This window comes from Aedes albopictus, chromosome 3 (genome assembly GCF_035046485.1).
Source record: "Aedes albopictus strain Foshan chromosome 3, AalbF5, whole genome shotgun sequence".
NCBI classification, from domain to species: Eukaryota; Metazoa; Arthropoda; class Insecta; order Diptera; family Culicidae; genus Aedes; species Aedes albopictus.
The window spans coordinates 445,996,785-446,023,388 of NC_085138.1; the positions used below are offsets into that span (position 1 = coordinate 445,996,785).

At 39.1% G+C, this 26,604-nt stretch overlaps 1 protein-coding gene across 13 annotated transcripts in view; it reads left to right on the top strand.

The window, feature by feature from the left end:
- The window catches only part of LOC109425852 (plasma membrane calcium-transporting ATPase 1), a 300,257-nt gene extending 273,653 nt beyond the window's left edge, over positions 1-26,604 (top strand). For 12 of the 13 annotated variants that reach the window (XM_062856705.1, XM_062856704.1, XM_062856712.1 and 9 more), the window contains one exon: positions 1,745-26,604. In XM_062856705.1, coding sequence (XP_062712689.1) covers positions 1,745-1,782 — 38 coding nt within the window. In that variant the 3' untranslated portion in view covers positions 1,783-26,604. The remainder of the gene's footprint in view (positions 1-1,744) is intronic. The other variant, XR_009998757.1, reaches the window with a different exon arrangement.

The following is a 26,604-nucleotide window of genomic DNA, read 5'->3' on the forward strand; positions in this document are numbered from 1 at the left end:
CACTGGAAGCGATATTTTGCATCGAACTTCGGGACACATTGCTGATGGAACTTATTTTTATTCAATGAAAAAAATCACAGTATTACTGAAAACATTCAAGAAAAAATCGCCTGCATTCTTTGCTTATGGCAATTCTGTAAGAGGTTTTCCCAAAACTTTGTGGAAATACCTTCAGGTATTGCCGGAGATATTTGGGAAGAGTTTTACAGAAATCAAATAAAACTTCCATAGGAATAACCAATGGAGTTTGTGCTACAGCTCCTGGAGTTCCCTTGGTTGAAAAACTCACTATCTTTATGCGAGCCCGAGTTTCAGATCACTGTGGCGCTAGAAAAGTACGTCCGCATCGCGACAAGTTAACCCTGATCGGAGTCAATCAATATGGCAGTTTAAAGTTTTGCAAAATCATTTTGACTGGAAAACCGCAAGCCCTTAAAAAGGTGTCAAATAGGCCGAAACGTCGAAAATAATCAAAGATGAGAATTTTAACTTATATATTTTTTTAAATAATACTATTCCAGGTAACAATTTGATGCTGAATAATCGCTTTTCCTACCATTTTAAAGCAGCCTTCATTTGAACAAAAGCTGAGCACAAGCACAACAATGCATTATCCAGCCCCTAAACATCTAATTTTAGTGATTTTATCCAACCTTAAGCTGGTTTGAGGTTCATTGTAAGGCTGATTTAAGGCTTTATATGCGCTTAGTCAGCATATTTCAATATTAAAAAAAACATTTTTTAAACTTATATTTGATTAAAGGTTGAACAACAGATGATTAATTCTGCATATTGGTGTATGTTCCAAAGCTGGTTACAGAGATGAATAATATTCTATTCAACTTGATATTCAGCTATCTATGTATTGCTGATCAAAGAGGTTGAACAAGCAATACTTCAGGCCAATATTCAGCTGTCATTGTATTCAGCCACTGCCACCATTAACCAACCAATGTTCAGCTGATACTCTGACTGTTCAGCATTCATTGTTACTTGGGTTTCCACGCAAACAGTAAGAAATTTTTCTGAAAAACTGGCGAAACTTGGCGAAACGAAAAAGTGTATGTGAAACCATTTCTCATGTTTCATATAATAATCCTTCGATGAAACTTTTATCAAGCAAAAGCTGATACTTATTTCTACTTCTGTAATAGTCCTTGGTCATTTTGAAATTTAAGAATGCATCCGTATCCGTTGATTTTGTTATTTTTCTTCCATTTGTTGGCCACTTGCTCTACATCAGTTTATGTGACTCTTGTATGAATACATTTGGTCACATAGGAGTTATACAAGAGAAATATTCAGAAGGAACACATATATAAAACATACAATTTACGTGAAGCGCTGTATAAAGTAAGTTTTAGAACTGAAACCTAGCCAAAGAAGGCCAATTGTATTTACCAATAGTACATAGTACATAAATTGAAAACTGAGTTAACCAATCGCACCCAAATAGTTTGCATCTCTCAACATTGCTCACTTTTAGATTGTAGTTTAGTAGATAAAAACGAACACCTTCCTCGGTTTGAAATGCATACTGTGTGCATGCTGTTCTTAATAAATAAAAGCTGCTATATCTGGAACATTTGTCTATCAGTTGTTGTGTTTTATTATTTTCGATTTCCTTTCTGTAAGAAAAAAGCAACTATCTAAATTTAACAAAACAATTTAAAAAAAAATCTACAACACTGTCTCTAATTCAAATTCTGAAAATCTTAAATTTACTTTCTTTAATTTTTTACAGAGAAATTCGCGGTTTGGACAAAATCGACAACAGTATAAATTCCTTTGATATACGATTGAAGAAGGGAAGATCTCGCGCGGTTCATTGATTTCTTTCTAATGAGAGTTTAGAAAGCAATAATCTTGTTGGTAGGATGCGAATACCAATATAACCCAGACTTAGGAACAGTAGCAGGAGTAAAAGAAAAAAAGTGTAGCGGTGCGGAAAGCAAAACGGGAAGAGGAGCACTAGCAAAATAACAAACGCAATCAGAGTTCAGAGCATTTGCATTTCGTCATTTATTCACTTGTTTTCTTTCCAAAGTTGTTACGACCTTGAACGACGAGCTGTGTTTGTTGAGTAGGCGCTGAAGAGGTGCTTTCCCAAGCGAATAATGCAGCGCAGCAAAGTAGGCCACCATCTCTTCTAGAACCAATACGTAGGATTGGAATGAACCGAACGGAACGAGGAAACAGTTGACGTTTTATTTTTTGTGCGAGAGAAAGCGAGAGAGTGAAATCAAAGCCAATGGATCATAGTAAAAAATATGAACTAAAAGGAAATGAAATAGGTCACAGCTTGCTGTGATTGCTGGACAAGTCGGAACTATTGTATAGTAGGAAGATAAAGCAACCTTTGAATCAAGTTTAACGGTTTATATAGCGAATAATATATACATAGACTAGATCGACACGCGAAACAGAAAAAAATGAGTATTATGTTCGAATGATGAAGAAGAAGAAAAAACTTATGGTTATTACAAGGAGTTTAAAAGTTTACTTATGACAAACCACACACTCACCCTTCCACAAACACAGGAACCAAATCAAGTTGACTTAACCATTAAACAAACAATCACATTTAACTCACACATTTACAAACCATTGCTTTTACGATCATCACCGAGTCAGAACAACACACGTGGACACACACACTTATACAACTATTGTTTAGGTTATCGACTAGGAGACGTGTGAACAAAATCGAATGAACCACTTTGCAATCATCGTAGTTATTCGTGGAGTTTCAGGGTACTCTTTCAATGATTTCACACAAAGTAAGTAATTAGGCAAAATATGACAGTTAAATGACTTATGTTGCGCATCAGCGAGGAAAATCGACCACTAAGTAGAAATTTCTTTATGTAAATCTGAAGGATCGCAGAGGCATTTATCGTTTAAATTGTTTTGTCCGTCTATGTTGTTGTTTTTTTTTCTGTCTTCTACTTTTCATTGTTGATTAGCACGTCATGTCACGTTAAATTTAAACCAAACGTTGAAGGTGAGCTGAGAGCCGTACATAGTATAGAGAAGAAAACAATGTTTAAAGTACTGTTTTTCTGCCTTATAGTTAAGAACGAAAGAAAAGTGACAAAGTCTTGAATCGACCTATTAGTAGAGGTGAAGCACCTTTCAAAACCACACAAAGATAAAATCCAAAAATTATGAGCAATTAGTATATATCAAAAGACAGCCGAATCCCCTCTAGAGAAAGTAATCTTAAAAGAAAAACATGAAGAAGAGCGCAGTCGGTCGCCTACTGCTCTCTATATACAGAATATCTAGTCCTATTTCCCTATCCTCTTCAATCGACGACTGACGAAGACCTAACCTCCATCCTCTGAACAGACACACGAGCACGTGCGTTTGGATGCGTGAAAACCAAGCGCTCACACATAGGGAAGGTTAAAGAAGTAGGCGCAGAGATTAAATCGCGATCGAAATGATGATGATGATGATGAAGTTGATCAAGAAACTGATATCTCTAGGTGAATTAGGGCAAACAACAAAACAAGCACAGCTACGAAAATATAACAAGGATGTGCGAACGTCTCGCTTCTCGAGAAGTGACACCCGGTTTATCTCTCGAGTCGGTATTCTTGTCTGTCAGAGCGCGAAATCTGCCGAGGCCGCGTAGCTCTGTAATACCTATCAGTTGAGAAACGTGTTTGAAAAAGTTTATCTTAATTTCCCTTTTGTTTACGTTGTTGTCTAGGCGATCGCAGGCGGCGTACGGTTCATTGCCATCCGCCGCTTGCTTTTGTAATGCGATCGTGCTAGAAAACAAATCCGGGATCAGTGGAACTACCATTTTAGGGATTGCATTCTGATCGATTGAACCACTTTTGCTATTGAACCAAACGCCTGCTAGGTTTAAACAATTTTCCCTTAAAAAAAAGAACTAAGTCAACGCCTACTACATCCTTCCCGACACTTTCCTATTCATCAGCCGGCAGCCGAAACTAACCCCGTTAACAAGCGAGACTAGTCGTTTGGATCGCGTCGTCTTCGCTCGGTCTCAGACAGTCCAACCAAAAAAAAAAAAACAAACAAACAAAAAATGCAAGCCATCGAACAAAAAAAAACAATGAGGATCGAATGAAGATCGACACGCCACTTCCAGGGGTGTGACTGCAGCATCTTCCAAACTGAGCAAGGATGAAGCACGCGCACAACGGAAACCGCAAGAACCGTGTGGTGCGTGGCATGTATGCATGCGTACGACGGCGCGTGTCGTGTAAGCGCTAGCAAACATGCGTAAGAGAGAGACAGTGGATTGTGGATTGTAATGCACTGCGATTAGGAAAATCGGGTCTGCATTCAACGGCGATTGGCGATGGTGGTGGTGGTGATGCCAAGAACGCGTGATCTGGAATCTGGAACAGCGCAGCGGTGGGACACGCTTGTCAATGCAGCCATCGGCGAACTCCGGATTGCTCCGGATCGTGTGGGCATCGTGGGAATCCGCGGGGTTTTCGGAACGGTGTTGTTGGTGGGTTGAGGCTAACTAACTTTTGAGAGTTAAGGGACGACAGCATACATCTCCGGCTGACAAAACGTGTAACATAACCTACTAATGTATTGTAATCTATGCTTCCGAAACTGAAACTGTTTTGTCATTTTAGGATCATTCGGATGGTTGGACAGATACCGCCTTGGATGGAATGTCGCCTGAGCAGTAGCACTAGACAAGGATCATCGGAGAGCTACGAACAACGAAGTCCTCGTAAGGTAGAAACTTCACTTTATATGTTCGGTCGTGCGCTTTACGACGACAGCTTGTCGATCTTGGCACAGCAAATTGGTGCCAATACCGGAAGAGCGACATTGAATGACCTACCGTGCGTCTCCATCGGCGCACATTTTAAATCAAAGAGTGCTGTGGAATTTCCAACATGGAAGGCTGTTGAAGCAGTTGTTCCTCAAGTAGCCAACTAGATCTGAGAAAATAGGGATCAATTTTCGATTCGAGAGTTTTCCAGATCTCCTTCATTTCAAGCCTAACTTTACCAAACATCGTATCTAACAAAATCCTTGAACGGAGAAAATTGAAGATGGAAGTTCGCTGTTCCCATAGCAACTCATACATTGAGTATATCAGAAACGGGAAAAATCCGGGTATTTTTTCACAAATCATCCCCAAAGGTGAGTGATACATATTTATTTATTGGCTCTTTATTATGGGGATTTTTAGCCCGAGGCTGGTTTATCCCTGTGAGTGATACAAGTAGTCCTCAACGAAATTCAGCGCCACATGTGAAAATCTCTTTTTGTTTACATATGTTACATACGGTGTTTAGTAAAGTTAGGCTTGATTTCTTGACAGGGTTTGGCATTAGGCAATGGTGTTTACAGAGATGAATTATAAGCTCAAGCCTTTCAAGTGTGCACTCATAAGTAATCAACATGATACGATCGAACTGTGTTTGTTGAAATAGGGCTTTGTATTCCAAGGGTTCACCAATTCGCGGCGTATTGATTGAAAAATAGGGCGGCGTGAACTTGGAGTACATTACAATTTTACCGACATCTGACCGGAGATTGTGATTTTTTTAGGCGATTTTGATGGATTCGTTGGTGAAGATTTATCAAAAATCATCGTTGTTTCATCATGGTTCAGATGTGAAAAATTGATAATATGTATAGGTTGCGGGATCTTTTGAACGGAGGACCTTCTATGGTCACTTTCCGCTATGACAAAGTCAATTTCAAATCAACTGACTTGTTCAGTGTAGTCTAGCCCACACACACCACCAACTACTTCACAGAATTGACTACTTCCTTCAATTTTCTTGTCATTATTAATGCTTGCAGTACATCGGATATGTATTACCAGCAATAAAGTGGTCAGGCCTACTGTGTAGCGTTGTTATAAATTCTATAGACATCAATTAACGAGCTCGAGTCTACATGGACATCTCGTATCTACCTTCTCAGCTTTATAAAAGCAAAATACGTGAAAATCTATGAGAGTGACGTTGTTAAGAAGGTTAATGTCACTCCTTGGTCCAATGTTTCCTTGGATGGGACACAGGTATTTCCCCCGTATGTCCTGTCCCTTATGCCTAGACTCAAGAACCTTTACTCGCTCTCTGAAACGAAACAAAAATAGTAATCTCTTCCAATGATATTGCAGTGCAAAACGGAACAAACTCACCAAAGAATCACGATCCGAGGGTCACAAAATCAGGTATCATTCGGGCTGATCATGATACAAAAACTCACAACATATCCGATCTCTCACTACGTATCCTACAGCAGTGAGGATTCCAGATTAACTAGCAATTCTTTTTCTGCAGTTCTTGAATTTCATACAAAAATTCAAGTGAGTGTTGAAGGCGGAGGAAAAAATGTGATTACCAAAGTGAATATACAGTGCTGTAGCATAAGGAATTGTTTTTTTTTTTTGCATTTTACAGCAGAACTATTGAACCTTTTAATTCTTCTTCTTGCCATAACAGCCATGAAGCTTGTGGCAATTGTAGAAGACAGTATAGCAAGCTTTCGCTGTCAATGAATCAACTTGATCCAACATCTGATCGACAAGTATGCTATAACTCAATCACAACTCAATTCTCTGGAGAAATTTGTAGAGAAAACCCTGGGAAATTTTTTAAAGAAATTTCTGTTGAAGCATCCATAGAGAAACCTCCAAACTCTCTAAAAAATTCCAGAAGAATTACAGGACGAAAGCCTACAAGAATGCCAGAAATAGCTCCTCTATCGGAGTTCTCGGATAAATCCCAGGAGTGGTTTCTTTAGGAATCCCTATTGTAATCTCCGAAGAAATTCCTGGGGGCATCCCTAGAGGAATTCCTGGATGAATCTGTAGATTTATTCGAGAAAAAAATCATTAATAGAATTCCTATTGAAATCTCTGTAGAAGTGTCTGCTAGGATTTCAGAGGAATTTCCGGGAGAAACACACGAATGAATTCCAGCAAGAAGTTCTGGAGGAATATCAGTAGCAACTCCTGGAGGAATCAGAGCAGAACAACTTGAGAAAGTCTAACATGAATTCGGGGAGCCCAGCAAAAATTTGTAGAGGGTTCTGTAAAAAATTTGAGAAATTTCCAAAGTAACCAAGAGATATTCCTGTTAGAATACCTGAAGGAATTCTCGGTAAATCCATAAAGAGAGCCCTATGAAGGAACATCTATGAAGGAATTCTGGAGAAATCCTCAGAGAAATTCTTGGATAAATTGTGAGGGAATTTTCTGAAAAGATTACCTAAGTCTTTCATAGACATTTTTAGAAATCCCTTGAGGGAGCCTCAGAGAAATTCCTGGAAAAATCCCGGTAGACTTCCTAAATCCTAAAGGTAAATCCTGAAACAATCCCTAGAAAAACCTTATATAAATGTTTGGACGATTCATTACCTCTTTCCAATTTCTTACTCTAGCAGAAATCTCTAGATACATTCCTAAAGGTGTTCCTGTATAAAAAGAATCCTGCAGAAATACCAGAAAATTTTTTTGGAGGATTCCCAAGAAAAACTTCTAGATTGATACATCCAGAAAAGGTATACCAGAATTTTTTTTGAGGAAACATAGCATGGAATCCACGATTAAATTCTGAAAGAACTAGGAGAATCGAAGCAGAAATTCCTAGAGGATACGCAGCAAGAAGTTTAGGTAAAATCCTAGTACCCAGGAATAAAAAAAATCCCTTGGAAAATCCTTAAGTGAATTGATGGATAAATCCACGGAATAGTTCTAGGAGGAATTTTCGAAATATTCGTACATAAATTTCCGGAGTCATCTCTAGAGTTTCTATGAAAATTTCTGGAAAAAATCTGTAGGAAAATCAGCATGAATTTCGAGAGGAAACCTAGCCGGTGATCGTAAAAGAATACCAAGAATACCTTCTGGAGGTATAAAAGGAGCCCTCCTGAAAAATAAAAGGGAAATTTCTGAAGGGATTGTTATAGAAATCTCCGAAATAATTCATGAAGGAAGTCCCAGAGGAACATCAGCAGTAATTCCAGGCAGAGATTCCTGGAGTAATCACAGTAAAAATTTATTGAGGAATCTCGTCACGAATTCCTGAAGCGTTTCCTGTAGAAAATCTTGGAGGAATCCCAAGAGAATTTTATGATGCAATCTCTGAAAATAGTTCGTAGAAAATGCATAGAAAAATCCCAGCAGCAATTCCTGAAGCAATCCGAGCAGGAAATCTACAGAATTATTCTCAGCAAAGGTTTTTAGAGCAATTTCAGCAAGTATACATGGAATAACCCCTGGAGGCAGCTCTGAAAAGAAGAAGCAAATTAAGCATCTTTTTCTTTTTGGGATGAGCTTTGCTAAAAGAAGCTATTTCCAACCCAACAGAACATGTTTGGGAATGTCTTACCCACATCAATAGGCAACGTTAGACGTTTGTTTCAGCAATTTGAGACGATGTTGGATAAAGTATGGCGCTAAAGGAGCAGACTTGTGTTGGTTTGCGAAAATATTTGACCGTTTTCGAAAGTGACGCGAGATTTGTTTGTTACGCAAAGACATCCATTAAATAAATTATTATTGTTTATAAAATGGCAATCCTTAGCGAAAAACACTTAAAAAACTGTCAAAATCAACAAAAATTATAGTTGATATAATGCTTCCAACGCCACCTAGCGGCAGAAAACTAAAACTGTGTCATACTGCACATATTGATATAGAAGCAGTAAATCAGATGCAATCATAATTTACTGAAATCTGCTCCCAGTTTCGGTAGGATACCGTTGGAGAAATATCTAAAAAATCTCAAGTAACATTTTTAAGAATAGAAGAATAACTTAGAACTTTCATAAAACCAAAAAAGCGCAGTTGTTCTATTGCGCAGGGTTGTGAAATGTCATGGAAAAAATGTCACCAATGTTGGCTAGTTTTGCAGCAATAATGATATCTTCGATGAATATTTCTCTCCAGAGGCAGTTAAAATGGCAAATAACCAAATTACACTTTTTTTTCATATTTTCCAACCCTGATTGCGGTTCCTCACATAAAAATGTCCCTCAAATTGTTGCTTGAGATTTCCATACATAGACAGGGGATAGACAAAATGATCGGGACAGGCAAAATTTTCGCTTTCCAAAAAATAGTCAACTAGCTGCTACTTTTCGAAAGGTGAATCAAAAATTCTCAAATTTTTAAATTTAAATTTTTGCCTCTCAATAGTCGAAATTTGGAAAATATCGCATTATTCTACATGGAGCAAGAAAGATTCTGGTAAAAGGCATAATTATCCGATAGCCAACTTTGAACTGTTTTATCTCCGGATTCAGTGAACCGAATGCTATGAAATTTTGAGCATTCATAACTTATATAAAGACTAGCTGTACCCGGCAAACTTTGTCTTGCCTACTGCGTTTTTTGACGTTTCAAGTTTCTAGCCAAGACCAAGTCCCCGGTCAAAATGCATGGAAGATCGATTTTCAAAAACTCTCAATTTTTCCATCCTTTTGCCTCATAAACCTTCCTTGGGTGAAAACTAACAGAACAAAACTAAGACGAACAAAATCGGTCCTTCCGTTCGCAAGTTATGCGCGGTCTCACGTATGCCACTGCATTTTTATATATATAGATAATCAAATCACCCGGATAATCAAGCCATTTGGTTTTTCGTTTCCTTTTAGCGTTCTATGTTAGGGTAACTTTATTTGTATTCCTTCAGAAAATGTTTCTGGACAGTTGTACAAGTGTTTAGTCTAGGATTTGTCCGAGAATATTTACAGAGGATTGATACAGGACTTCGATGTAGGGTTTTCACCAAGAACTCCGGGAATATTATCATAAGGAACTACTGAATATGTCTAGAAGAAAAAAACCAAGGAAACTCCAGAAGAAACTCGAGAGAGATCCCCAGAAGAAACATCTAGAGTATTGCCAACCCTAGTGATATTTTTAGCCAAATAGACTAGAAGAGGTTCTTAGAAACATCATGAAACCAAAATAATAGATATTAGGTTTTATGACGGTTCTCAAAACTTCTACAAGATTAATTTGTCTGGAAAATGTATCTTGGAAAGAGAAACTCCCGAAAAAATCCGAATAGGTACGCTTGAAAGAAACCCAGTAGGAAATGCCTGAGAAATTCCAAAAACCGTCTTGGGATTAATCCATCAGAAGCTATTGGAGGACTCCGAGAGCGAAGTCGTGGATGTAATCCGGAAGGAGCTTGGTCACTACATAATCCTTGAAGGATTTCTCAGAATGAACACCTGATCTGCCGTGTGCATCATAGTTGTCCCATGTCTTATGGGAATCCCCATTAACTGGGGACATTTATGCTGCACAATGCAGTGATGCAATCTTAAAAAAAACTTTTGGGGAATCCCAGTAAGCACTTCTGGTGGAAATCTGAGGTGAAATTTCTAAAAAGTTTTCTTGGAAAAACTTTGGAGGAATTACTGGAGTAATTTTAGAATGAGAATCTGGGCAACTACCAGATGAAATTCCTGAAAAAGTTTCAAGAGTATCTTTTGGGTAAAACCCAGAATGATTTCCTTGAGAAAATCAGATTCCTGGTTGTTTTTTGAAACTATTTCCAGGAGAAATTTAGAACGGGACATCCTAGTTGATTTATGAAGAAATTCCTGAAATCGCAAAGAACAGCTGTCAGCTGATTATTATACATCGAATTCCAAGAGCTAACCAAGTAAAGTTGTACGAGTTTTCCTAGAAGAATCCCAGAAACATTCTTGAGAGAATCCTAGGAAGAACTTCTTGCGGAAATATAAGAGTCGTTCTAGAGAGATTCCAAGAGATTGCATAGAAAAATCCCATGATATCTTAAAGGTATTCCAGAAGAAGCTCCTCAATGAATTCGGGAAGGAATCTCGTAAAAAAAACTCATGGAGGTTTTCATGGTTTAACTTCCAATAGTGTAAACCAATGGAAGTAGATTTACGAGGTCCAAATACAATTACAAATAGAAATTGTTCGGGAACCCTGGTGGATTTCCCGCACGAACTGCTAAAGATATTTCAAGAGGATCTACTGCAAATACCTTAGAAGAACCATCTCTAGGAATGCCAACTTATTTTCTAAAGAAGTAATACTTCTTTATAATCAAGAAATTAACGGGACGAATTCCAGAAAAATATGGATGAATCCCACAAGATTGTGGAATTTGATTGAATGAATTTTAGAAGAAAGCTCCTAAAGAATCACACGAGAAATTCTGGAGAAATGCTTAAAATTGCTTCCACTTTAAGAATACAAACGAACTTTACATGACGCCCTTACTCAGACCAGAGAAAATAGGTAGAGAAGCGAAGAGTGTGAAGCCAAAAATACACCGTCAAACTGGTATCCTATCGAGCAAAATCAACAAACCTTGACGATTACCGCATAAGTGAAGATAAGTATTGCAATCATTTGAAACATATTTTTTACCAAAGTTTTTAAATACCATGGATAACAGTATAAATAACATTGATTCCTTGAAATGATGAAAATTGTTCCATTTTGGAACATCAGTTTGATAATGCCTAGTTAATAAAACAACAGTATAAGTTTTCAAATGCGGTATGCAAGATAGGCACTACCTTCGATGGGTGGATTAATCTGCTTTGCTGCAGTTGCCAGCATCCGAGCGATGAAATCAAAACAGAAAAAGTGTTGCCGTTCTGGCGGCTGTTCACTCTTCGCTTCTCTACCTATTATCTCTGACTCAGACGTAAACATTCAACAACTCAAATTCACAAGCACTATGCTGAAATTAACGTTCTTTTTGTGAAATTAAGTCTAACAACGGAAAATGTAACCAACTCGTTTGAAATGAGGTCTTATAAGACGGAAAAGTACGTGTTTTAACCTATATATTTACGTCTCCTAAGATGCTCCTATATGTCAGGATCAGGATCCTATGAGATTGTATGAAGCATTCATAGAATAAACTGTTGCATCAATCATAACAGGAATTCCCGAAGGAATCATAAGAGAAACCCGATTGAATTCTTCAGGAAATTTATGTAGAAACTACTGGATGAATTCAAAAACAAACGTTTGGAGCAATGTCAGCAAGAACTTCTTGAGGGATCTCAAAAAAAGCTTCTCGACATATTGCAAGAGATAACCAAGCAGAAATGTACAAGACTACCTAGAGAAATCGTTGAAACGTTTTTTAAGGAATCCCAGAAAGCATCCTAAAAGTCCTTTTGAATGAAATTTAAGGGATTACACGGGAGTATCCCCCGTGAGAATACGCAAAGGAGTTTCAAAAGAAACTCTTTAAGAAAATCCCACATGAATATTTCTTAACGACCCAACGCCATGTCAAATAAAAGTCACGGCAGCTTCAGTTTTGGTTGTATAATATAATACAATGTTAGAATTATTATTATTGGCTCTTTATTATGGGGATTTTCAGCCCGAGGCTGGTTCATCCCCGACAATGTTAGAAGTAAGTCACAGAAACTTTAATACAGCCATATCTTGCGCTGCCGTGATTCATTTATGATATGTCTGTTGCTTGTGGAATTCTAGGAGATAATTAAAGAAATCCTACGAGATGCAATCCCAGAGACATTCATCGAGGAATTCCAGTACCGTCTACCCCCGTTGGTTTGACCGCACGTAATCTGAACACTTTTTAGTTTGACCCCTCTAATCTGCACATCGTTCAAACTAATGATGGTTCAAACGTCATTCTGCTAATGGAACGGTGTGAAACGGAACGCAGAATCAAAACAAAACACCAAAACAGGTTGCCAGTAGTGTTTTTCGATGCAAACAGGGTTGCTAGAAGTTCAAATTAGAAATGGACCCCTTTGGTTTGCATGAGTTGTCGTTCAAACCAACGGGGGTAGACGGTAGCACCCTTGATAAAGTAATTATAGAAGAACTTCTCGAAGAATCTCTTACTACTATTACTATTTAGAAAATCCCTACTCTACGGCTACAAAACAGCATAAATAAGGAGATCGTAGCAGGCTGTGCGCGCGAGCGACTGCTTTCAAAACTGTCACGCGTTTTTTTTGCTTCGTGTTGTTTTGAATATGGTCGCCTTTGAATTGAGAAACTTCTGGTGGTGCTATTCCTTATGGGTAGTACGCAGATCCCAAGAAATTTCTTGGCCTATCTTGATGCGTGAGAAATTCAGGCAAGGATTCGCCCAAGAAATAAGCAAGCGCCGCTTTATTCCGGATCCTAGTACGTTGCTGAAATGAATCGTCAAATGAAATAGGGCTTGCTGTGTTAAATTTCTTGACCATTCCGGTCACGGAAAAATAATACACTGAACGAAAATTACTTGAGTGATTCCGTTTGAAGTGTATGCACTCGCATTACTCAGGGTGCGCCTCGAGAAGTGCTTGCAAATCAATTTTCGATGTGCAACATTTTTCGCTTACCTGACGGTTCAGTGGATCGTGTAGTGTTGAGTAGGATAATTTACGATTGTTGTGAGAGTTTTTCTTATTTCCGGCACTCCGGAGTTCGTCTTCGTTTTCGCAGGGTTTCCGTGTAATTTTTGGTGATATTTCTGGAGTGGACAGCCACGTGGAGACGCAAATGGTAGTCAACAAGTTTGTCTCGAGAATACTGGAATTCGTATAATTTGGTGAGTTTGTTCCTCAAGAATCTCAAGAGGAAGTTTAGTTGGTTTAATCGCCTCGCTGGGGGGAGCAAAACTGGATTCGTAAATTCAAATTTCAACAGAATTGATTTTTAGTTTTTATTCTTTGTTTGCTAATGAATCAACAAACTGTCTATTGATTATAACTTTTATAGAATGTTTACGACAAACCAGTAAATTGAAAAAAAAAAACTTGTTGGCTTAGATATTTTTTATTTAAGATATTCGAAATTGGAATTAGGGTTTGTGTTCCATCAGTAATCTCACGCTCCCAATTTCATCCTATTTGAAAACAAGCGATTACGGCACCGATTGATTCCGTTCTTTTTGTTTTCATGCGTGCTCACTTCTAACAAAAAATACAAAAATAAGAAACAAAACAAACAGTGCTTCATTCCTTTGTTTTTCGTAGGATGAAAATGGGAGCCACATGCTTAATAAGGGAACCATTACCCTATCATACAAATTTTTCAAATACCAAAATTCTTCACACAGTCATATTTTGACAAATTCGAACATTTCTTCAACCATTAGTTCCCTATTTGATCCTTTGTTTAGTTCTACTGTGGTCAGACAAACGTCCCTGATGGTAATTGAAGGTTATATGTTATCAAGTTATATTGGCTCAGTTATGATGCTATTATTTTTACATTATAGTTTTGTAGTTATAAACTTTCTATCACAAAAGTCCAAATGTGACAAACAGTAATTCAAACTAAATTTAACTATTCAATTGTTTTTGCGGCGGCTTGGCCCCAAATTAATCATTATCATAGTTCGATCGCGATTTCAGTCGATCCGGAAGAACTTCCAAAAATCGGGAGGGCAAAGCGTTAGAAAGAAATACAGCGACATGAAACATTCAAACCATGACCAAATACTAGCACTAAAAATAAAACAACCGAAAGCCATTATTAAACTACGTCGACGTAGAAGCGAAAGCGTTTTCTTGTAAAATAATAAATATAAATAAATTAGGAAGAACAAAAAAAAAAAACAATCGTGTATTTAATACTGAATCAGAAACCAAAACCGTAGAGAAGTAATCACACGATTGTCGAGATATTTACGCAATAACTGAGAAAAAAAGAAGAAGAAAAAGTAGCAGAGAAAAATCCATTTTTACGACACTAAGAAGCAAAAAACTAAAGAATAAAAAACAAGGTATTTTTACTGTTATATAAAAAAGCGAAAACTAAACTAGGAACACAGTCACCGAGATAGAGCCCGGTGTTATTCTGTTACAATACAAACACCGCTGTAAATTAACCCCATTTGATGAGAGGTGCTGTAGAAGCATTAGTGGAGTAACTACTCTTAAAAGAAACGTGAAATGACAGCTGAAAAACGGTAGACATTAAAGAAAAAAGAAACAAAAACAAACAAACCAAAAATAATAACGACCGGATATAAGTTTCGTGTTACCAAGTTGAAACATAAATAAGTAATAAATTAACAACAAAAAAAAAAACCAAAGCGCTAAAACCTGAGGCAAAGTGATGAGATCGCGACGTTAGTCGGCATGAAAACAATAGACAAAGGTAATCGCACGCAGAGAGGTAGATACAGATCTAGCAGTCAGTACTTATAATCGATTGTAACGACACCCACACTTACACAGAAATCAATTTCAAGGGCAAGCATTACCAAACATGTCAGAAAGGCGGCTTTATTAAGCCAACAATGGAGCGAAGGAGTGATTTTTCCCTTGCGAAGCAGCAAGGATTTTGAGACTTTTCGATACTTTGCTCTCCATAAACGATCGCAGTAGGTCACAAACATGGTTTGGTAGGGATTCCATGGGAACGCTCGTTAGCGACATTCATTGAATCTGTTTTCTGAATACTACAGTTTATGAAGTTTTGAACTTTTTTTTTTATATTTCCACAATTGCAACTTCAAGAATATTATCAGCAAAAATTGTGAGAATACTTCTAAAATATTGACGATCTGTGATAGATACCTGCGTTACTGCAGCAAACGAATAAAGTTTATCAATACTTCTTTAAAGACGAGTTCTTTTATGCTTCCAGAGATTCTTTGAAATACTGCATTTCTTCAGTACACGAAAGTTAAAGATTGCAACTTTTTGAGAAATGAAATGACGATATAGGCCATTTTTGTTCGCTTCGGTTGAAATGGCAAAACCTACTGCGTCTTTCGTTACATAATCAGAAAAAAATGTGTATATGGGGGATAACTGAGGCTTCTTTGTTGACGATCACTGCTTGCTATGATCAATTTTTTTTCCGAACTGCTTTTGCTGCGCAGTTTTGTTTCGCTGTAAGGATTCCAACACGATCCAAGTTGTCGACTACTTATAACACGAAAAAGTTTCAGTTTAACGATGCGTACTGCTCACGAGGTCAACATTTCACGATACGTAGAAATTACGGTTTGAGCAACGTACCGGGCGTGCCACTGAAAAAGGCGTAATTTAGCTAAGTAAATAAGCATTTTTAAATAACCATCTTAGATATGAACAGAACACGGTGGCGCGGCGTTCCAAAAGCTACGCCAGCGCCAATACACTCTAAAAAAAATCCACATTCTATTGTGCACGTACATACATACGTTTGAATGGAATGGAAATACGAAGTAACACCAAAATTAGCTCCCACACGTGAAAACCAACCCATTGAGAATCATTCACCATGACATTCGTAGACACACCTTTGAAGACATTTATAACTAACCGAGGCAAGACAGCAGCTATATAGGAAGAGAAACCAATTCTTAAAGAAATAACAACATTCTGCATGTGTAACACAAAAGAAAGACGGCAAAATCAGACTTTCGATAAAATTTCAAATATGTAAGACACATTTTCGGACACGGAAAATTACACGCAAATACACAAACACACACACACACACACATCGGTTTGATAGTAGTTGTTATTCCTGACTAGTAGGTAATTGAAGAGAAAAAAAGAAATCAAACCAATCCAGTGCTCTATTGTGTGGATAATTTATTGAATTTGAAAATTTCCGTTTCGAAGTTTTGATTTCGGTGATCCGTTTTCAATTGTTGCTTTGAATTTGAACGTTTTGCTACAGTCAAATACTGTTGTTAGAAAAACAAAAAAAAAACTATAAAAAATAAATAAAAATCGCGGGTAAAATAACGTTAATGAATACAACACAAACACAACTGTAAATGCACTGGATGAAGAGAGTCGTGTTAGCGCATTTCAGAGTGCGCAGAACAGAGTACTCGGAAAGTCAAGGCACACTTGGATGGGTACGACGAGACTCCCAGAAAGCGTTCCCAAACATAGCATCCAAACCATGTCGCAATCGACTAAAAAAAACGGTTGCTTTGTTCGCAGATTATTACCAAAATAAGACAACCAAGCGTTATGAGTGGATGGTTGGATGGGAAATGGGGAAGAGCCAGTAACGCACGTGCCGTCGTCCTCGTTTCGCTGCGTTTCTTGGTGCTATCGGATATTAAAAGTTAAAACAACCCTGAGAATTCGAGAAGGCAGTTGGAGGAAACTATACTTTTCTGAGAGAGATATTGAAGCGGGGGCGTAATCAGGTTTAATCGATCATGCTTATTAACATTGGTGCCAGTCTCCTAGTTTGAAAAAGGGATTGTCACGAAATCTTATCGAACTGCTATTAGTTTTTCACGAACAGTTTACACAAGTCTGCAAATCAATCCAAGTTTCAATGTAAGGGCCAATTAGTTTCAGGAAAGTTCTGTAGATTCTCATAAAACCTTCATTCTTTTATTCTGCTTTTGATGGTTCTGATGATCAATAAAACATCATTTCACATCTCGTCATCAACACCAATACTAATGTTCTATGTTTCTGTCAGCCATAAAACTCATAACTGTCATTACTGGAGCAATCTATGAATGCATTCCTGAAGAAATCTCTGGAAATTCTCACAGGAATTCCTACAAGAACTCCGGAGGAATCTGTAAAGGAATTCCTGGAGGACTTCCCGGAAAAATCCTGGAGAAATTCCCGAATAAATCTCACGAGGAATTCCTGAAGAAATCGCTGGAGAAGTTCACGGAGAAATCCCCAGAAGAATTTCTGGATGAATTGCAGGAGGAATTCCCGGAGGTATCCGTGAAGGAATTATCGCGGGAATCTCTGGATAAATTCCCGAAGAAATCTATCAGCGATTTTTCGAAGAGATCCTTGCAGGAATCGCTGGAGACATTTCCAGCAGAAATTCTCAGAGAAACCTCTGGAAGAGTTCCCGGAGAAATTCCTGAAGATATTTCCAAAGAAATCTGATGCGGAAATCCCTGGATAAATTACCGCAGGATTCCCTGAGGGAGGTCTCGGAGAAATTTCCGGAGGAACCTCTGAGAGTATTCTTGAAGAAATCCCTGGATGATTTCCCGTAGGAACCACTGCAAAAGCTCTCAGAGGGATCCGTGGAGGAATTCCCGAAAAATCCCTGGAAGGATTCCTGGTGAAACCTCAAGATAAATTCCAAAAGAAATCCCTGAAGAAAGAATTCTTGAAAAAAAAAACCCTGGAGAAATGCACGGTAGAATCTGCAGGAATACTAGTACGAATCCCTGGTAGAATTTGAGCAGAAATCCCTCGCAGAAATTTTGGATGATCTCCTGCAGAAATTTCCGTAGAAATCTCTGGAGCAATTCCTGCAGTATACACTGGAGGAATTACAGGATTAATCCCCGGAGGAACTCCCGGATGAGTCTCTCGAGAAATTGCCGGAGGAATTCCATTAGAAACTCCCAGAGGAATCCCTGATGGAATTCCTTATGAAGTCGCTGAGGGCTTGTCCATAAACTACGTAGACTCTAAGGGCAAAAGTCTACGCTCCATACAAATTTTTGTATGAAAAAAAGTCTACGAAGGGAAAGAGATGACCAAAAAATGAGTCCACGTAGTTTATGGACAGCGCATGAAGAAATTCCCGATGAAATCTGTGAAGGGTTTTCTAATGGAATCTCTGAAGGTAGATTTTCGAAAGGAATTCTCGGTTGAATTTCTGTAAATATAAGAACATCCAGGAGAAATCCCTGGAAAAACTTCCACAAGAATGCCTGAAAAAACTCCCGATTGAATCTTTGGATGAATTCCCGATATAATCTGTGGATGAATTCTAAATGGAATCTGATGGAATTTTAAATACAAATCCTGATGAAATTTCCAAAAGAATCGCTGAAAAAAAAAAGCCGAAGGAAGAACTCTCTTTAGAATCTCTGAAGGAGTGCTCAAAGTAGTCCCTGAAGGAATTCCCAATGGATATCTGAAAGAATTCCTGATGAAATCTTTAAAGGAATTGTTGATGAAATGTCTGAAGGAATAGCTGAGCGAAGCTCTGAAGGAATTCCCGATGGATTCTCTGAAAGAATTCCAGATGGATTATCTTATGGAATTTCAGAAGGAACCTTGAAAAAAAAAAAAATACCCGGGTGAATCACTGGAGAAATCCCTGAAGGAATCCTGAAGGAATCTCTGGAAGAATTTCTTGGGGAATCCCTGAAGGGATTCCCGGAGGAATTTCTGAAAGAATTCCCGGATGATGGCACTCTCGGAGGAATCCGTAAAGGAATTTCTGAAGATATCTCTGAAGAATTTTCCGGAAGAATGATTGAAAAAAAAAATTCCAGGAGAAATTCCCGGAAGAATCTGCCGGAATTCCAGTAGAAACCTTGGAAGAATTTCCGGAGAAATCCCTGTCAGAATTCTCGGGGGAATTCCCTAAAGAATTTCTGGAGGAATTCCAGAAGAAAACCCTGGATCAATTCCTGAAGAAACTACAGGATTAATCCCTCCCTGGGAGAGCTCCCGGATGAATCTCTCGAGGAATTCTAGGAGGGATTCCCGGAGGAATTCCATTAGAATCTCCCAGAGGAATTTCCGATGGAATCTCTAAAGGAATTCCCGATGGAATCTCTGATGGAGTTTCCGAAGGAATTTCTGTGAGCATTCCCGGAGGAATCTTTGAAGGAGTAATCTCTGAAGGAATTCCTGGAGATACTTCTTTAGGATTCCCCGGAAGAATGATTGATAATCCCTGAAGAATTCCTGGAGGAATTCCCGAAAAAAACCCGGGCCAATTCCTGAAGGAATCCCAGGATTAATCCCTGGAAGAACTCCCGGATGAATTCGGAGAGATTCCCGGAGGAATTCCATTAGAATCTCCCAGAGGAATTCCCGATGGAATCTCTGATGGAGTTTCCAAAAGCATCACGGAAAAAAAATCCGGGTGAATCACTGGAGAAATCCCTGAAGAAATTCCCGAAGGAATTAACGGAACAATCTCTGAAGGTATTCCTTGAAGAATTATTGATAATCCCTGAAGAAATGTCCGGAAGAATTCTTGAAAAAATCCCTGGAGAAATTCCCGGAAGAATCTGCAGGAATTCCCGAAGAAACCCCTGGAGAAATTTCCAGGGAAATCCTTGTCGGAATTCTCGGGGGAAATTCCCGAAGAAAACCCTGGAGCAATTCCAGAAGGAATCCCTGAAGGCAATACAAGATTAATCCTTGGAAGAACTCCCGGATGAATCTCTCTAAGAATTTCAGGAGGGATTCCCGAAAGAATTCCATTAAAATCTCCCAGAGGAATCTTTGATAGAGTTCCCGAAGGTATCCGGGAAAAAAAATCCCGGGTCTTTCATTGGAGAAATCCCTGAAGGAATTCCCGAAGAAATTTCTGTGAGAATTCCCGGAGGAATCTCTGAAGGAATCAACGGAACAATCTCTGAAGGAATTCATGAAGATACTTCCGAAGGATTTCTCGGAAGAATTATTGATAATCCCTGAAGGAATTCCCGGAAGAATTCTTGAAAAAATCCCTGGAGAAATTCCCGGAAGAATCTGCAAGAATTCTAGAAGAAATCCCTAGAGGAATTCCCGAAGAAAACCCTGAAGCAATTCCTGAAGGAATCCCTGAAGGCATTACAGGATTAATCCCTGGAAGAACTCCCGGATGAATCTCTCGAGGGATTGCAGGAGTAATTCCCGGAGGAATCCCATTAGAATCTCCCAGAGGAATCCCTGAAGATAGTCCCTATGAAATCTCTAAAAGAATTCCCGATGGAATCTCTGAAGGAATTGCTGATGGAAACTCTGAAGGCATTCCCGATGGATTTTCTGAAGGAATTCCTGATGGAGTCTCTGATGGAATTTCCGAAAGAATCCTGGAAAAAAATCCCGTTTGAATCACTGGAGAAATTCCTGAAGGGATTCCCAAAGGAATCCTTAGAGGAATGTCTGGAGAAATGCCAAAATGGAATGAATTCGGAGGAATCTCAAAAGGAATGAACGAAACAATCCCTGAAGGAACTCGCGAAGGAATCTCTGAAGGATTTCCTGCAAGAATTATTGAAAAAATACCTGGAGAAATTCCAGGAAGAATCTGCAAGAACTCCAGTAGAAATCCCTGAATAAATTTGCGGAGAAATCCCAGGCGGAGTCCTAGGGTGAATTCTTGGAGGAATTCCCTAAGAACCCCTGGAGTAATTCCTGAAAGAATCCCTGAAGGAATTTCGGGATTAATCTGTGGAAGAACCCCGGATGAATTGCACAAGGGATTCCCGGAGTAACTCCCGGAAGAATCCCATTGAATTCCCGGAGTAACTCTCGAAGGAATCCCATTGAAATCTCCCAAAGGAATCCCTGAAGATATTTTCTATGAAACCTTTATAAGAATTCTCGATGGAATCTCTGAAGGAACTGCTTATGGAAGCTCTGAAGGCATTCCCGATGGATTCTCTGAAGGAATTCCTGATGGAATTTCCGAAGGAATCCTGAAAAAAAAAATCCCATTTGAATCACTGAAGAAATTCCTAAAGGGATTCCTAAAGGAATCCCTGGAGGAATTTCTGGAGAAATGCCATAATGGAATAAATTCGGAGGAATCTCTAAAGGTATTAACGGAACAATCTCTGAAGGAACTCCCGGAGGAATCTGTGATGGAATTCCTTGAGATATCTCTGAAAGATTTCCCGGAAGAATTATTGAAAAAATCCCTGGAGAAATTCCAGGAAGAATCTGCAGAAACTCCAGTAGAAATCCTGGAGGAATTTCCAGAGAAATCTCTGTCGGAATTCCAGTAGGAATTTCCGATGGAATCCCCAGAGCAACGCCTAAAGGAATTCCTGTAGCAATTTCAGGAATAATTTCTCGAAGTACCCCCGAGGGATTGCAGGAGGGATTCCCGGAGGAATCCCATTAGAATATCCCAGAGGAATCCCTGAAGAAATTCTCTATGAAATCTCTACAAGAATTCCCGATGGAATCTCTGATGGAATTTCCGAATACCTGGAGAAATTCCAGGAAGAATCTACAGGAACTTCAGTAGAAATCCCTGAAAGAATTTCCGGAGAAATCCCAGGCGGAATTCTAGGGGGAATTCCCGAAGAACCCCTGGAGCAATTCTTGAAGGAATCCCTGAAGGAATTTCAGGATTAATTCCTGGAAGAACCCCCGGATGAATCTCTCGAGGGATTGTAGCATGGATTTCCGGAGTAATCCCTGGAGGAATCTGATTGGAATCTCCCAGAGGAATCCCTGAAGATATTCCCTATGAAATCCCTAAAAGAATTCCCGATGGAATCTCTGAAGGAATTGCTGATGGAAGTTCCGAAGGAATCCTGAAAAAAAAAATCCCGTTTGAATCACTGGAGAAATTCCTGAAGGGATTCCCAAAGGAATCCTTGGAGGAATTTCTGGAGAAATGCCATAATGGAATGGATTCGGAGGAATCTCTAAAGGGATGAACGAAACAATCTCTGAAGGAATTACTGGAGATATTTCTGAAAGATTTCTGGAATAATTATTGAAAAAATACCTGGAAAAGTTCCAGGAAGAATCTGCAGGAACTCCAGTAGAAGTCCCTGGAGGAATTTCCGGAGAAATCGCTGGTGGAATTCTTGGAGGAATTCTTGAAGAAACCCCTGGAGCAACTGAATGAATCCCTGAAGGAATTACAGGTATAATCCCTAGAAGAACTCCCGGATGAATCTCTCGAGGGATTGCAGGAGTTATTCCCGGAGGCATCCAATTAGAATCTCCCAGGGAATCCCTAAATGAATCCCCGATGGAATCGCTGAATTAGCTCCCGACGAAATCTCTGCAAAAATTGCTGATCGAATCTTTGAAGAAAGATTTTCCAAAGGAATACTCGAATGAATTTCTGGAGGAAATCCAGAAGAAATCTCTGGATAAACTTCCATAAGAATACCAGAAGAAACTCCCAATGGAATCCCTGAAGGAATTCTCAATGAAATCTCTGGTGGAATTTGTAATAGAATCCCAGGTGAAATTTCCGATAGCATAGCTCAAGAACTGCCGAAGGAAGAAACTCCCTATGGAATCTCCGATGAAATCTCTGAAGGAATTCTTGATGGAACTTTCCGAAGGAACCCCTGAAAATATTCTCTTGAGAAATCCGTGAAGGATTTCAGAAGGAATTTCTGTGAAAATTCCCGGAGGAATCTCTGACGGAATGCCTGGCGGAGTCTCTGATGGAATTCCTGGAGATGTCTCTGAACAAATTCATAAAGGAATCCCTGATGGGATTCCCGGAGGAATTCCTGGAGATATATTTGGAAAAAGCTCTGAAGAATTTCCTCAGGGAATTCCTCGAGGAAGCCTTGGATGAACTTCTAGAGAAACCCCTAAAGTAATTCTCAAAGGAACTCTTGGAAGAATTCCTGGCGGACTCTCTGATAGAATTCCCATATGAATCCCTGGAAGAATTTCTGATGGAACCTCTTGAAGTTCTGAAAGAGTTCCCAAAAGGATTCTCTTAAGAAATTTCCGATGGAATCTCTGATGGCATTCCCATGGCATTTAAGAAATTCCGGAGGAAATCCTGTGGAAATTCCCGGAAGAATCTCTCAAGGAATTCCTGGAGATGCCTCTGAACAAATTCGTAAAGGAATCTCTGATGGAATTTCCGGAGGAATCCCTGGAGGAATTCCCGGAGATATCTTTGGAGAAAGCTCTGAAGAATTTCCCCAGGGAATTTCTGGAGGAGTCCTTGGATGAACTTCCAGAGAAATCCCTAAAGTAATTCTCAAAGGAACTATTGGAAGAATTCCTGGTGGACTCCCTGATAGAATTCCCATATGAATCCCTGGAAGAATTTCCGTTGGAATCTCTGATGGCATTCCCAAGGCATTTAAGAAATTCCGAAGGAATCCCTGTGGAACTTCCCGGAAGAATCTCTGAAGGAATTCTTGGAGGAATCTCTGATAGAATTCCTGGAGATGTCTCTGAAGAAATTCATAAAGGAATCTCTGATGGAATTCCCCGAGGAATTCCCGGAGATATCTTTGGAGAAAGCTCTGAAGAATTCCCTCATGGAATTCCTGGAGGAATTCTTGGATGAACTTCTAGAGAAATCCCTAAAGTAACTCTTGGAACTCTTGGAAGAATTCCTGGTGGACTCCCTGATAGAATTCCCATTTGAGTCCCTGGAAGAATTTCCGATGGAACCTCTGGAATCTCTGATGGCATTCCCATGGCATTTAAGAAATTCCGAAGGAAAAATGGAAAAATTCCCGGGTGAATCTCTGAAGAAATCTCTGAAGGAATTTCCGGAGGAATTTTTAAAGGAATTCCTGGAAGAATCCCTAGAAGAATTCCCGGAGATATCTTTTGAGGAATTTTCAGAATTTTCCCAAGGAATTCCTTGAGGAATTCTTGGATGAATTTCCAGAGAAATCCATAAAGTGATTCTCGAAGGTACCCTGGGAGAATGCCCGAAGCAATCCCTGGATTAATTGCCGGACGTACTGAAAGAATAACTTCTTCTGTACGGAAACCCACTTTTACTTCGTGTGTTCCTCAAATATGACCTCCTTGGGATGGTTTCGTAGTGCCTGCTTCATAATACCCCAGTATTTCTCGATGGCCGTTAGTTGCGGGGTATTGGTGAGATTCATGGCCTTGGGTTCTTGGGTACGAAAGTGACCCCGTTGGCTTCGTACCGCAGAACCCCAGAACAGCTTCTGAATGTAGTGGAATGAAACTTGACCTGGCCATAAGATCGTAGAGCTCACGAGCCGTTTGAACAGATGACGCAGACGCTTCTGCAGACACCACTTGTGGTAGATCTCCCCGTTTACAGGCCCGGTAGTCACGAACGGCGCATTCCGTTTACCACATGAGCAAAGCACTTGCAAAATCATGTGTTTCTTGGCAAACTGAATGTTTTAGGTGTGATCGTAGCATGCCGCGCAAAATTCAAATTCAAATTGATTGCCATTAGCAACACGTTTTTGATCACAGCAACCTGCGCGTTGCCCGAGCCTAATTCGGTCTCTTTCGTGGTGAACGCCTAGGATAGGATGCGTCACGTAGTCAGCCGATTTGAGACCATTTTGCTGTCAAACGGAGACCGGTGATTGGTCGAAATTGCTATCCGTTTGCTGCGATCAAATCGCTTTGTTATTGGTTTGGCCGTGTTGCTAGTTTGAAGGTTTAGCATATGATACCAATACTTAAAATCACTGTATTTTTCTATTCAAGTTTTATCGACTTAAAAATGTCAGCTTTCAAATGTAAATCAACCTAAAGTGGCTCTTATATCTGAACATTGATAAATATCATTGTTTTGGTGCAAAATCAATTGATTGTTTGATATATTTCACTATAAATGAAATAACGCTACGTTTGAAATAAATTTTACTTGCAAGTGATGCTATTCCAATTGCAACTAATGATTTAAATTGCGAAATATGCATCCAAATTTCAATCGTTAAATTTAAATCGTTTGAAAGATTCGGAATAAAGAAAAGTGGCAGCACTGGATTTCCATCGTCGATGAAATCGAACGAAAATATAACAAGGCAGGCGAATTTCTGTTGTCACATCGTATCCTAGGTGAACGCTAGTGAAGTGTAGACGCTATCAAATTAGCTCGTATGTTAATTTGCCTTAACCACGATTTTTCACTGTTTCGGCTGATTTGGAAACACAACAGAAAGTTTCTGCTTTTTTGGTTCCTCCGGAGCATCAAACTTGTGCTGGACGGTCCTAGCTTTACGTTACAAAAGACATGCTGTTTAATGCTAGGTATGGACTACAAACGAAATCGCTCAAGTAATTTCCGTTTAGTGTATTCTTTTTCCTTGACCGAAATGGTCAAGAGATTTAACACAGCAAGATTCATTTAATTTGACGTTGCTTTTCAGCTCCGTACTGGGGTAAAGAAAAATCTAACACTTGCTCTTATCTTGTGCGATTTTTTGCCTGAATTTTCCACGCATCGAGGTAGGCCAAGAAATGTCAAATCTCTCACAGTATACTTGCCCCACATCAAGGCTATACTGATTGGACTGAGTTCTACGTTCCGGAAACTCTCTCTCTCCATCACACATAAACACACTTGAACAAAAGAACGTGTCTTTTTGTTGCATTTAACTAAATACTTGCTTTTTATCTACCGACCCCCTCTCGATTAGAACCAGAATCGCCTTCACCGTCGTATAATATGTATAATTGAGCCCCTACAAAGGAAGGAAAGAAAACTTAGTTAGAGTTAACTTTTAGATCGTACTGCACATTGACACACTCCTTTTCTAGATGTGCAAATAAAACACGTTGAGTAAAAACGCTAGATTTACGAGGATTCGAACTAATATGAATACGAATACGTTGACATCATTTGGTCGTCACTATTTTCCGTTTCTGTTGATATTTGAAAGTAAGAAGTTTATACTAGATTAACCTTTAGCTGTATTTATACGTTGCACGGTTTGTCATGCGTTTGCGTCCGGTGGGTTTATTGGTTTGCTAAGCAAAACTTATACCAAGCGTCAGGTATGGTGCGCGCTCAGAGGGTTCGATCGATGAAAACCCAGAAGAATGACAGCATCTTCTGTCCTTACGTATTGTGTATTATACCAACTGTTATAATTACGCACAAGGAAAGGGTAATGCTTCTTAAGATCTTATCGGAGACGACGTTAGCAACAAGTAACACGATTTTAATCACAACAAATGCCATGCATGTGTTCAGAACGGTATTCCCCCATATATATGTAAGAACGAAAGTAAACCAAACCATTACACAGATAAAAA